Source organism: Tachypleus tridentatus, chromosome 4 (genome assembly GCF_004210375.1).
Source record: "Tachypleus tridentatus isolate NWPU-2018 chromosome 4, ASM421037v1, whole genome shotgun sequence".
NCBI lineage: Eukaryota > Metazoa > Arthropoda > Merostomata > Xiphosura > Limulidae > Tachypleus > Tachypleus tridentatus.
Genome location: NC_134828.1, coordinates 89685578 through 89698236, shown reverse-complemented (window position 1 = coordinate 89698236; position 12659 = coordinate 89685578). Strand labels below are relative to the sequence as shown.

At 32.7% G+C, this 12659-nt stretch overlaps 1 protein-coding gene across 4 annotated transcripts in view; it reads left to right on the top strand.

Moving 5' to 3' along the window:
- The window catches only part of LOC143249662 (diacylglycerol kinase theta-like), an 89988-nt gene that overhangs the window by 65647 nt on the left and 11682 nt on the right, over positions 1-12659 (top strand). For 2 of the 4 annotated variants that reach the window (XR_013027890.1, XR_013027891.1), the window contains exons 17-20: positions 1828-2022; positions 2330-2485; positions 2851-3016; positions 12216-12348. Coding sequence is in view for 2 of the 4 variants with exons in the window: in XM_076499936.1 (XP_076356051.1) it covers positions 1828-2022; positions 2330-2485; positions 2851-3016; positions 12250-12348 (616 nt within the window). In the remaining 2 variants the exon portion in view is untranslated. The remainder of the gene's footprint in view (positions 1-1827; positions 2023-2329; positions 2486-2850; positions 3017-12215; positions 12349-12659) is intronic. The other 2 variants (XM_076499936.1, XM_076499937.1) reach the window with 1 other exon arrangement.

The window sequence follows — 12659 nt, the reverse complement described above, 5'->3', positions numbered from 1 at the left end:
TGATCACATTATATACATCACCAGTACTTTTACACTAACCTCCCACTTAATGAAGTAATCAAATATATATTGATTTATTAATTCCTGATGACACAGCCATCCTTTGTTGTGCATGTCACAAAGTTTTGGTGCCTTGCATTCAAAATATAATTAAACTACTTTTTCTTTATGTTATACAAATTAGTATAGCATACATTCAAAACTAGTAATACATATTTGAATAGTATTTATATGTTTTAAGCTTTGAATTTTATAAATCAGTATTAAACAAAATCTGGAATTTCCTCTAGTGTGAGAAATGTGACTTATTTCCTTTAGGCATTCCCTTCTTTTCTATTTTATTTACCACCCCTCCAATAAGTACAAAATGTATTTTATCTTAATCACTATAAAATTATCATTGCTCAGACAAACCAGGCATACAACTTGTAATATAGCTGTAGGTAACATTTAAATAGGATTGTGTAGAGGAGATTAAAGAGAGAGGAGTAAAAGTGGTTTGAGGAATAATTTAAGATATAATAGGAAACCCAGAAATCTTGTATACAGATGAATGAAAACATAATGGGTAGTTTGGAAGACTTAGGAACAAACCACATATCTGAAAATATTTTATTTCTCGTAACATTCTTTTTCATGTTGAATTGTATTTTTTGAAACCTATAGGTATTTTCTTCTCTTGCAAAACATTGGGTATTAAAATTAAGATAGGTTTACCAAATATGATAGGCAATGGTAAAACATTCTGATAACACTGCACAACAAAGTTTTTGCTTCTTGAACACTGCTGGGTGTTCCTTATAGATATTTAGCTGCTGATCACAAAAATCAAGTCTAAATTTGCCCATAACATATTGTTACATCGAAATCTTCACCAAGATATTGCTACAATGGAAAAATGATATCAGGGTAACTGGAATCCGTCAATGCTTGCTGACTACTGTTGGACACTGCAACGTGATGCACCAGACATTGAATACAACGAAAATCAGGTGCAAAACACTTTTAATAATGTTGAACTTAATAGCGTATTAGAAACATAAATGCAATTAAATACGTTATTGCCGGTAAACAGTTAACTGTCTATATCTCAGAGTTCCTACATGATGAAGTAAAACCAAAACTATATTTGTGCATATCCACCAGGTACCTATCACAATCAGCAAAAACTTTCAGGAAGCAAATCTTTTCAAAAAAATTGTTGTGCAGTGTAATAAAATCATTTTTCATTGAATATTATTATTAAGTTTATTGTATTTAAACAATGCACTTAAAAAATATCTTGTTATCTAATAAAAATAAACTGTTTGTTGGATATAAGTTGATCTCAGTGAAGTAGCATAATAAATGTAATAGTAATGTAGTTTTGTAAAGTTCTCAACAAAAGCATTTTTTTGGTATTTTTGTATTGTAGCTATTCAGGTGACTGCAACAAATGGCAAAATAATTTATCAAAAGCAATACATTAATGAATGTCAATAATGTTGGAATTCTATGTGCATTGAAGTTTAACATTCTGATAAACAACTAAAGATAAACAGGAATTTAAAATGAAAAAAGCATTTTTAATGTTTCATTTTCTAAATGTCATCTCTGAACAAAGTTTTAGAAACTTTGTGCCAAGTAATAGAAAACTAAATAGAATTGTGTTAATTTCTTCAAAGCTGAACTAGATATTATGTAAGTTTGCAGTAAGTTTTACGCAAAATGTTTAAATATTTATGTTAAAGAAAAAGAAATTAATGACATCTCTTAGGTCCAGAAATAATTAACCAAGCTTCGCTTCTATGAATATTAAATTCTGTTGATGATGATATCTTTCTCTAGATGGACTGTAGTATTTCATTCTGATGAAAAATCTGATGACAAACCAGGAATTGTGACAAATAGTTCTGGATCCACATCTGAGGACAACACTGCCATCTTTGTTATGAACAACTATTTTGGAATTGGAATTGATGCTGACTTGTGTCTTGACTTTCATAATGCCAGAGAGGAAAATCCCAACAAATTTAATAGCAGGTAATAAACTGGAGGTTGTTTGGTTCTGTTTCGATATTCTAGTTTTCATTTAAACAAGAAGTTTTGAGATTCTGAAATCTTGTACAATTTTTATCTGTTTATTATACACATACATTATTTAACTCTCACCGTTAATTAATATGGACTCAGTGAAAGTTATTTTTTTGATCACCTGCCAGTGATTAACAACTTAATTGCTTTTGTATTCAGAAGTGAGAATTTTATCAGAACTTTTAATAAATTTGATTGTGTGCAATTAAAAAAAAACTATTACATTTCTTCTTCTGTTTTTATATCATTGTTCCAGACTTCATAACAAAGGGGTTTATTTCAAAATGGGCCTTCGAAAGATGGTGGGCAGAAAGCTGTGGAGAGATTTTAACAAAGAAGTCCGTCTTGAAGTGGATGGTAAAGTTGTGGATCTTCCTCCTGTTGAAGGAATCATCATTCTTAATATTTTGAGGTAAAATGAATTGCACTGAGATTCAGATGTTGTGAATTTATGGTGGTGACATTGATAAAATGTTACATTCACAAAAAAGATATTGAAAAAAAATCAAACATAATAGTTTTTATCATTATTAACTTTACATACAACTTTCATGTGAGTTTCAAAGAATTGTATTTTTTTGCAATACAGCAGTAGTTATGTGCCTCAGCTGATAGTGGAGAAAGGTACAGTATAGTTGGAGTTGCACACACTTTTTTGGAAATGTTTGCACACATAGATCATTTTAAGATTCAGTCGAAAATGTTTTTTAAGTTCAGAGTTTGTTGTTCAAGGACTGTGCATGGTTTAGTAAACTAAGTTAAGCTAGTCTATTTTAGTTGGGGATCAGGAGCCAACCCCTGGGGTCCTGAAAGAGAAGACCAGTTTTCTAAGCCTAATCACTATGATGGAATGTTGGAAGTAGTGGGGGTTACAGGAGTAGTCCATATGGGACAAATCCAGAGTGGACTTCGTAATGCCATTAGGATTGCCCAGGGAGGACATGTGAGTTAATGGTTTTTACATTGATTATTATTTAGGTTTTAGGAGTATTTGAAATAGTAAACTGTGTTAAGACAATAAGAATTTGATCTTTGTTTGGATAAACTGTATATTTTGATCAATCATTAATTGTGGTGTGTTTACTTATTTTAACTGCATTGAATATAAATACCTTTTGAGCATACTTTATTCATTATCAGTTCATATTATAGCCTAATGTAGCAGAATATAACAGAAAAAATTAAAACTGCAAAAAAATTAATTTTAAATTAGATTTAATTCTTAAAACAAGGTTTTGTTTATATATAATAAAATAAAAAATAAATATCCTAAATAAAAGTCTTCAGGTATTGCATAATTAACAAGTGAGCTCAATTGTTGCATAACCATGTAAATTAAGGCACAAGAACTCTGTAAATGCTTTGTCTGTGATAATTAAGGACTTAAAAATTGGCTTCAAGAAAATATTCTAAAGAAAGTGACCTATTTGAGTAAAATTTTAACTGTAAACTTGTAGTCAGCAGCCACTTCACTATATGCAGGGATGAAATTCTTAAAAAAAAAAAAGTATTCAGCTGGGTGAAGTGAATCTGTTTTTTTTATTAAGTGTGTAAACATAAAAATTGAAAAAGCAGGTAAAATAAGTCCTTGTACTCAATGCAGGTAAGTACTGATAGAATTTCACCCATGAGCATATTAAAATGGAAAACTGGTGCTTGTTAGGGCTGATACACTTTTTATTTAGATACAGAAGTTTTACCAGTGGTTTGTTACAAAGTTTGACAGTCTTGTCTTTAATTTCATATCTGTATTATTAATATTGACCTGCTAAAATTTGAAGTAATTCTGGAAAGAAAAAGAATAATTTTGATTTATTTTATATTTTTATGGTATTTACAAGGCTGGTCAAACTGGCCAACTTCACATAAAATTATGGTGGCAAATATAGCAGATAAAATATAAAGATTTATCAAAAAAGAAGTTGTAAATTTACTATGGAGGTATAGAGATTATACAAAAAAAAATTGTTGATTTGTAGATGGAGAAAAGTATTTTTAATCTTAACATGAAAACCACTTTACACTCAAAACAGTGACTACTTTAACTCAACGTATTTTATGTAAAAAATATACTTCATTTGAAATTTTGATTTTTTTTCTGTACTAGAGACTTGTGTTGTTTACTGAAAGCTTGCTAAATTTTGTGAAGAAAAATAACTTGTATCATATCAGTGGAAGTATTGGTGCAATTGTATCACAACTTTACAACACTGGTGTCATATCTCTGTATTGTGCGACCCCTACTTGTAGTTATTTGATGATGATATCATTTATCTAGATGGAAAGCACACACACTGTAATGTCTTTTAACCCTAGAAATATGCATGTAATTCACTGTTGTTGTTTTTTAAATACATATTTCGAAACTACTTGCATATCAACGACTTTTATGGTAATAGGCTATTAGGTAATAATTCCATCAATATGAACATTGATACAAATAATTAAGTTGTGATTTCATCAGAATCTTACATAGAAATAAATTATGTCATTCAGCTATTTGATTAGTTCTTTACACTGTGTTGTAACAGCTAAAAACTTAAAATTACTTAACCATTAAACAGTGGGAATGTTGTAGATAGCAACATCAGTTGATGATGACCATCATTTAAGGGTTAAATTATGTAATATGTGAACCTAAAGGATAGTGAACAGTATAAAAATAAATCAGTCATTTGAACAGAAAGTCGTGTTAATTATAGAAAATTATGACTGACTAAATTATTTTTAATCTTATGGCTTGAATGAAGAATTAAATTATGTTGAATGAAAACTCGCAAAATCTTTTGGACAACCTTCAAACACTCACTAAATAATCTACATTTACAGTACAATAGTCATATTGAAAATCATGCTTTTCAGGGCTATATTTATAGAAAAATGGAACAGATTCATTTAAATAAAATTAAACTTTAACAAAAGTTATGAAAAAAAAAAAAAGCATTAATCAAGAAACTAATTGTGCCAGTGTGGTTTAAACATCAACAGAAACCACAAGAACATTAGAAGAGTCCATCATGTGTTATAACTAGACTCAAAGGTTAGACTACTGATATCTTACCATGTAATAATATTTAAATATCAATAGGATACATTATCTCATCCTGCATCTCCAACAAGATTCATTAGATCTAACTCTGCCCTTTTAAATATTCTCTTTCAGTTGTGTTCCATTTTTACTGTTTTCATATGATACTGTTCATTCCTTTTAACTTGAAACCCTTCATTGGGGTGTCCTGTTTCCCTCCTTCCCCTGATAGCAGGGTTCATGCTGATCATTTAATTTCTCAGTTGAGGACTGGTGTTCATATGCTATGTTCTCCATGAACTTCTTATCTTTATGTTTTGGCTTATCAGCAAGATGATCAATCCTTTTACAACTTCCTGTAGTTGCAGTCATTTCTGCCAGTGTGGGGAGCCATCCCTAATAGTCCTATTCATTTTCTCACTTTTGTCCTACTTTTATAACTCTCCTGCAGTACTATCCAATATACACTGTCTTTCTGAGTGATAACATCAGTATCCTGAGGTTTATTTGGGGGATACATTTTTCCTCCTCCTTGACGCTGTTTGTCCTTTCAGACTATACCTTTGCATATAGTTTTGCTGCTGTTGGGCTCATATTGGGAAAGATGCTGTCCACAGGTTCATCCACTTTTCACTTATCTTTGTGACTTCTGATAACTCCTTTTCTCTATTGATTTTTGAGATTTTACAGTCTTTTGTCTTTGGTTACACTCCCTTAACTGTTTTAATCTTGTAACTTCCAAGCATCTTATCCATTTGTATTGTTCACACTTGCCACATTCAGTCCAATCCTTTTCCACTTCTCTGTTTAGTAGTGCTCTAAGTTCTCCTTGCATTTATTGCTTCCTTGGTTTCTGCACAAAAGATTCTGTCACTTTCAAGAACTTGTGCTTCCATGCAAACCCTTATTTTTCTGGGGCAGGTGCATGTGTTCTCTTAAGATATCTGTGCACGGTCAGTAGAATTCTGCATGGGCTTCCCAGTTATCCTTTTTTCTTCTCTCACAGACTATGTGCATTGGTGTTTGAACAAGGACAGCACAAAGAAGGTAGTTACACTTCCTTCATCACATCTGGATTTGCATCAAATCACAGATGCTTCTGTCCAAAGTTTTGGAGTATTGATCCTCAAGTAAGAGGCTTTAGGACAGTGGTTTCAGATTGTAATATCCTACCAGTTTCAACATCTTAAAGCTTATTTGGGTACAATGGTCTTTAGTTATTTTTCTTCAACTGCTACAGTACCAACACATTATGCTCCTCTACAGTTCCACTGTTGTTGTCTATTTCAGTCACTGTGGGGTTGCCTGTTCCAAGTGCTTTTCACCTTGTGACAGTCAAATTTCAAAACCTGACTAGGCTTATTCCACAGAATGGTTTCTTGACCCTCAGGTTTTCAAGTAACTGTGCAATTGCTAGCATACTTCTCATCTGTGATGTCGAGAAACCCACTTGTTGAGAAATTTATATGCAAAAACAGCTCGTTTGGGTTGAGAAAATATTTTACATAGAAGAGCGAACAACATTTCGACCTTCTTTGGTCATCGTCAGGTTCACAAAGAAACCATTCTGTGGAATAAGCCTAGTCAGGTTTTGAAATTTGACTGTCACAAGGTGAAAAAGACTTTGTGAACCTGACGATGACCGAAGAAGGTCGAAACGTTGTTCGCTCTTCTATGTAAAATATTTTCTCAACCCAAACGAGCCGTTTTTGCATATAAAAATACATCTCATCTGGATGCTTTTACTACTTTACTCCAAAACCAAAGTAACTGCTTTTTATCTCTAGTTCAGCATACTCAGCTGAACTCAGCAATGGATTTTCTCAGTCACAACTAGACCAACTGGTGCTATTTACATTAATTTCAGATTTGTTGACCTTCTTGCCATTTTCTCTTTCCCACCTTTGTTCCTAGTCTGCTCCAGATAGACTTCAGTGTCCAGTATTTTTCCTTTGTTATTCCATTGCCTATCATTGCTTTAATGGTTCCTGTTTCCACCTTTTCGTTCCCTGGCACTGTTTGTATGTACATGATCTTTCTTCTTCTACTTTTATGATTTGAAATCATCAGCTGCTTTACTTTGTCTATTTCTCTCTGTCCTTTTTTTCCTGAATTCTGTTGCAAGTGTCTTAACATAAGATTGAGTTTCTTCCCTTTATCTTGGAGTCTCGCCTCTGTTGTCCATTGAAGAAAACTTTTTAGTCAAGCATTTAGACTCCTTCGGATACATTCGTCTGCCATTATCTTCATTGTGTGGTTGATTCTTCCTTGTCAGGTGTATTACCTGTTGGTATCCTTGAAACTTTGGTGTGGCTGTGATTGGGTAAGTTATTTTTATATTTATATTTTTTTTCCTCTCAGTGGCATGTCCCATATAGAATCTGACCCTGCATAGTGGTAACCATTGCCTGGCTGGGTATGCTTCCTATATTTCAAATCCACACTGTACAGCCAAGATTAAATAATAAAAAGTATATATGTGTGTGTGTGTGTGTGTATAAAATCATGGCCAGTAATGTATGTTGTTAAGATTGGTTATTCCATAAGGTCACTGGTAGGTTTTTATATTTGCTTCATTAAAATGCCTGTTCCAGACTGTACTAACTTATGGACTTACATGGGTAAAGCAGAAGGGGATAGTTGCCCGTTCCTGCTATGCTATTGATTCAATGAGTCAACAGTGGTCTACTTTGCAATCTAGAGTTTCTGTGGTCACATTCTACACTGTATTTGGTGTTGGTATTCCTCTGGACTCTCCATTGCATTTTATCCTCCTCTGATTTTCTAATAGAGTATGATAGTCCTTGCCACTTTCCACTTCTGAGCTTCTGGGGTGGTGAACCATGGAGGTATCTTCTTTAATGTGATCACTTCCATTTAGTAGAGAGCAGGGCAATGGTTTTTTTGCAGTTATAGATGGCGTGCAATCCTCCAATCATGTGCTCCACCTTCATGCAGCATATCCTGGAGGCTTATGTTGTGCTCAAATTCTGTGAGGTTCTTTCTGGAAGATGTGGTTGCATATATTTTCTAAAGGCAATCTACTGCTATGTAATACTATCTGGAGGATGATGTTGCACATATTTCCAAATACATGCATACACTTCAGCTTATTTGAGTGTGAGGCTGCATATGTTTTACAAAAATGATACACTTCTGCATGGTGGAATTCAGAGGTTGCTGTTGAGCTTCAACTGTTGTGCAATTTTACCTGGAGGATACTGCTGCTCTGGAGTAGATCAAGTTCACATCATTGATTGGAATCCATTGTTTTACCATCACATGGATGTTAGTTCCCTGTGAGGGGTGTATATTAGAGCTGAGCCAGTCAACATAAATCCTCATGTATTGGTTTTGATTCTTCATTCTCATTTGAGTTTGGTGGTTTTGTCTCATATTCTTCACCACCATGCAGTAGGTCTTGGAGGTTGATGTTGCACACACATTTTCCAAATTCTGTGTAGTTCTATCCAGAGGATTATCTTTTTAGAGACAAAAGTTCTCCAACTCATTATTTTCCTCTGTTTGAGTATGCTGTTGTGTTGAGGGGTTCCAGTCAATTTGGATGCTGAGTTTTCTGATGTATGGGTGGATTTGCACATGTGCCCTGTTTAGTAGATCCATTTGACATGTATATAATTATGTTCTACTCAACTACAGGTGAAGACATTGTGGATCTTCTTTGTGTTATGGGTTGAAAATAGTAATCTCGATGCCATTTGGTTTTGGACTGGAGTTGACTAGCTGCATGTGGTCCTTCACACCCTGGATTTTCCACACCTTGGAGCACATTCATTTTAGCTTTCCACACATTCCTGTGTGTAGACAGTTTTTCTATAGACCTTATTCACTGAGATTGAGATTCCTATATATTGTGATTTGGATTCAAACCATCCTGGTTTTTCTGTCCCTTTTAGTTGTGCTTCTCCAACTTTTTGTCCATGTATGCACACTGGATGCAGAGTGTGCATGATACAGAAGTGGTGCAATTTATCACATGTTCCTTTCCCAACAGAAATCACACTTCAGGGGTGTTCTTTGGACACTTGTTTCTATCCCTTGCACCTGACCCTCTGTCTATTTAATGTGGGATTCTAGTTATACATATGAGAAGAGGTAATGTTTCATATCAAAAGTTATTTTTCTGTAGTGAAAATACATTCCTATTAGTTGCTCACCTCCTGTTACTCTTCCCATTGAAATCCAGTATGTGTTTTTTCTGCCAAATCTCAAAAATATAATTTGGTAAAATAGAGGGAATCACATGTTAGGAGGATGTGTTGCACTCTTGTTGGTTGATGGTTGTTCCATGATGATTTACCCAATAGTTGCAGTTGAGCGATGTTGATCATGGAGTATATGGTAGCTCAAGGCTTGTGGCATGTGAGAATATTTTTGCATGTAGAGGGCAGAACCTAACAAGAATATATGTATGAGGAGGTAAGTACTCATCAGAAATATATTTTCACTATAAGAATATAGTAATTGTGATTAGAGTTAGCTATGTACTTATAGTGTTACCCAAAATTAACCTGGCCATCACTATAGGTAATTGTATCTAATCAAAACACCTTTGATATGACGGAAAATATGGATTGAGCTTGTGACTTAAAAAATGAAAATTGACAGCCAAACTGGTAGTTACACTTATATCATTGACAATAATTTTACAGCAGATATTCTTCTCAGTTAGCTTGGCTGCATATTTTCTTTTATTCACCATCAATCCTTTTTTGGCTGCACATTTTTGTAACACCTAAGATGTTTTTTATTAGATATCGTAAGTTTTTGTCAATACATATAACAAACCACAGCAAGTAAGAAAGTGAAACTCAGTAGTAATCAACATTATCTTTAGGATCACAACATTACTATTTGAAACAAACCTGTACTTAATAGAACCAACCAGATTCTTTAAAATTTATGGTAGTAGTTTTTCCATTTCTAAAACAGTTTTGACCCTTTTGTACTAAGTACCCCTTTAAACACTTTCCTGCAAAAGTAACTGTCACATTCAAAATTTAATGAATCATATAGACAAAGGTCAAAAGCCATGTCATCATGTCTGTTGACTAGCATTCAGAATTCACTGAACTACATTTTATGAATTTATGTCTATAAATTGATATCAAATTATGAATTATAATTGAAATTTTAGTATTGTACAGTAGTTATTTTCTTAATTTAAAAGTAAATATTTAAAAAATACACCTAAATATTGACATTTGTGTGTCATGATATGTTAAATGCAGCAGTGGTTTATATCAGGTGTTTGTGATATCCAAGTACAAAGTCTGTAGTTTCTTACAAATTAGGAACTCAAATTACCAATATAGGAAAACTGAAATATAAGATAAAGACATTCTATCTTTGCTATGTTTACTGAATCAAACATTTTTGGGATGAAGAGTATATTTTAACAATAACATGAAATTCACTTTGCACTCAAACTAGCATGGTAGGAATGAAACATACTTGATATATTCACAAACAAAAGTTTATTAAAATACTTCATCAAAAAATTAATTTTTTTGTGCACAAAAGAGTTTCATTGTTTACTAAAAGTTTATCAGAAGTGATACTCATACTGTATTTAAAGTTATAGTATAAATACTTAATGTGTGCAAATTTGTATATGAACTCATATCTTATACTGAGCCCATTGCAAAAGGGTTAACCCATTCTGCACAGACATCCTTTATTGTGCATTTCTCAAGGTTTTAGTGATCTACATTAAAAATTTAATTAAACAACTTTTTGTTTACAGTATGTCAAGTTGTATGGCATAAAATCATAGCTAACAGTAAATATTTTAATAGCACACAAGTTTTAAGCTCTTGATTTCATAAGGTGTTTTTTTTGTTTGTTTGTTTGTTTCCTAAATTTGAATTCCTTCTCGCGTGAGAAATGTACACTATGTCTAGGCATCCTATCTTCTTTTATTCACCACCTATCCTATAATTATGAATTTTAATGTCAATTATTCACTATTGAATTGTCTTTGCTCAGGCAAAGCATTTTATATAGCCTCCAATTTTGTTTGGTTAAAGAGCCATGTAATAGAAAGTGAGTCTCCTGGCAAGTTGTAATAATTAAAATTTTGCTACAAGTCTTAAAACCTATATTACTTTACTTTCTGTAATTGGCCATAACATCAAATAACTCAACCAGGGCTAGAGAGGCCAAATTCAGGTGACTAATAATGGTTATTGAACTTACCTGTTAGTCTTCCTGGTGAGTTATGATAATTACAATTATGCTACAGAAAGTCCTTTACAACTTGTATTACTGTAGTTTTTGTCTTGCTGCTCTAGACTAGATATAAAAATTGGATTTAACATTATTTGTGTTTTTAATTCAAAAATTAAACTTTGATTTTATCTTTTTACTGGATGTTTGGCACAGATAGCCTAGTTGCTTTGCACCATAAAACACCAAACCAACCAACCACAGATATAAGAAAAGCAAATAGTGGGTCACAAAAAAATATTGTTGAAAGATGAAGTATTTGATGATGGAGAGAAGGAAAAACAGTTTTAATCTCATGAATTGTCTGTAATTGAGTACAGTATTTGCAGGCTTCAAAACGTTTTATAAAATATTTATAAATTATTGATATTAAATAATTCTTGAAGACTATAAAGTACTGTTATATACAAGATGTACTTGTGCTGGTTCCCTGAAAGTGTTCTGTTTCAATAGTAAATAAAACCAAAATTAAGAGTAACAAGTTTTTTTTTTATTTCTTGCATTTGAAGTTCATATGTCATGCTTTATTGTAGCCTATACAGAGTGCACAGTTGTTCTTGTGATTCATGACATTTGCACGTTTTACTGATATCACAACAGTACATATTGCAACTGTGTGGCCTAATTTTGGTGTGTACTGATTAAATGACAGTCAACCAAGCTACTGTGGTGCAAGTGGTTGAAACAGGTAACTCTTCCTTTGGCTTCCTTCCAGAGAAACAAGATTTAAATAATTTTGTAGAATAATTCAAATTCTCAGGGGATATGAAAGTTCAGTTATGGTTTTTAAATAATTCTTCTTTGAGTGACAGACTGCTTTAAAACTGTATGTTTTCCATTGTTAAAGTTATGCTACCGTTTTCAGTATAAATTAGGTAATGAGAAGCTATGCTTTGTAGATCCGAATTCGACTCAACACTGAAATGCCTGTACAAGTTGATGGAGAACCTTGGATTCAGAGTAGTGGGGAAGTTGTGGTCCTACGTTCTGCTCTCAAGGTAATAACAACTTTGATACATTTTCATTTAACAGACATTTCACTTAAGTAAGGTACTTTAAGAAATGTTGTTTGTATTATAATGCATATTCAGGTGAAATTTTTTACTGATTTGTTAAATTAATTACCATAACTTGAGAAATCATATACTTACAATTGAGTTCTTGAGGTTCACTAAATGTTTTGTTTCTGAATCTACAGAATTTATCATGAAGAAAGAGAGAAATTCATTGTTATAAATAAAGCTGATTTCATTGTAGTTTTAATTATGTATCATCTGTCTAAAATACCAAGTTATTTTGTATTTTTGTT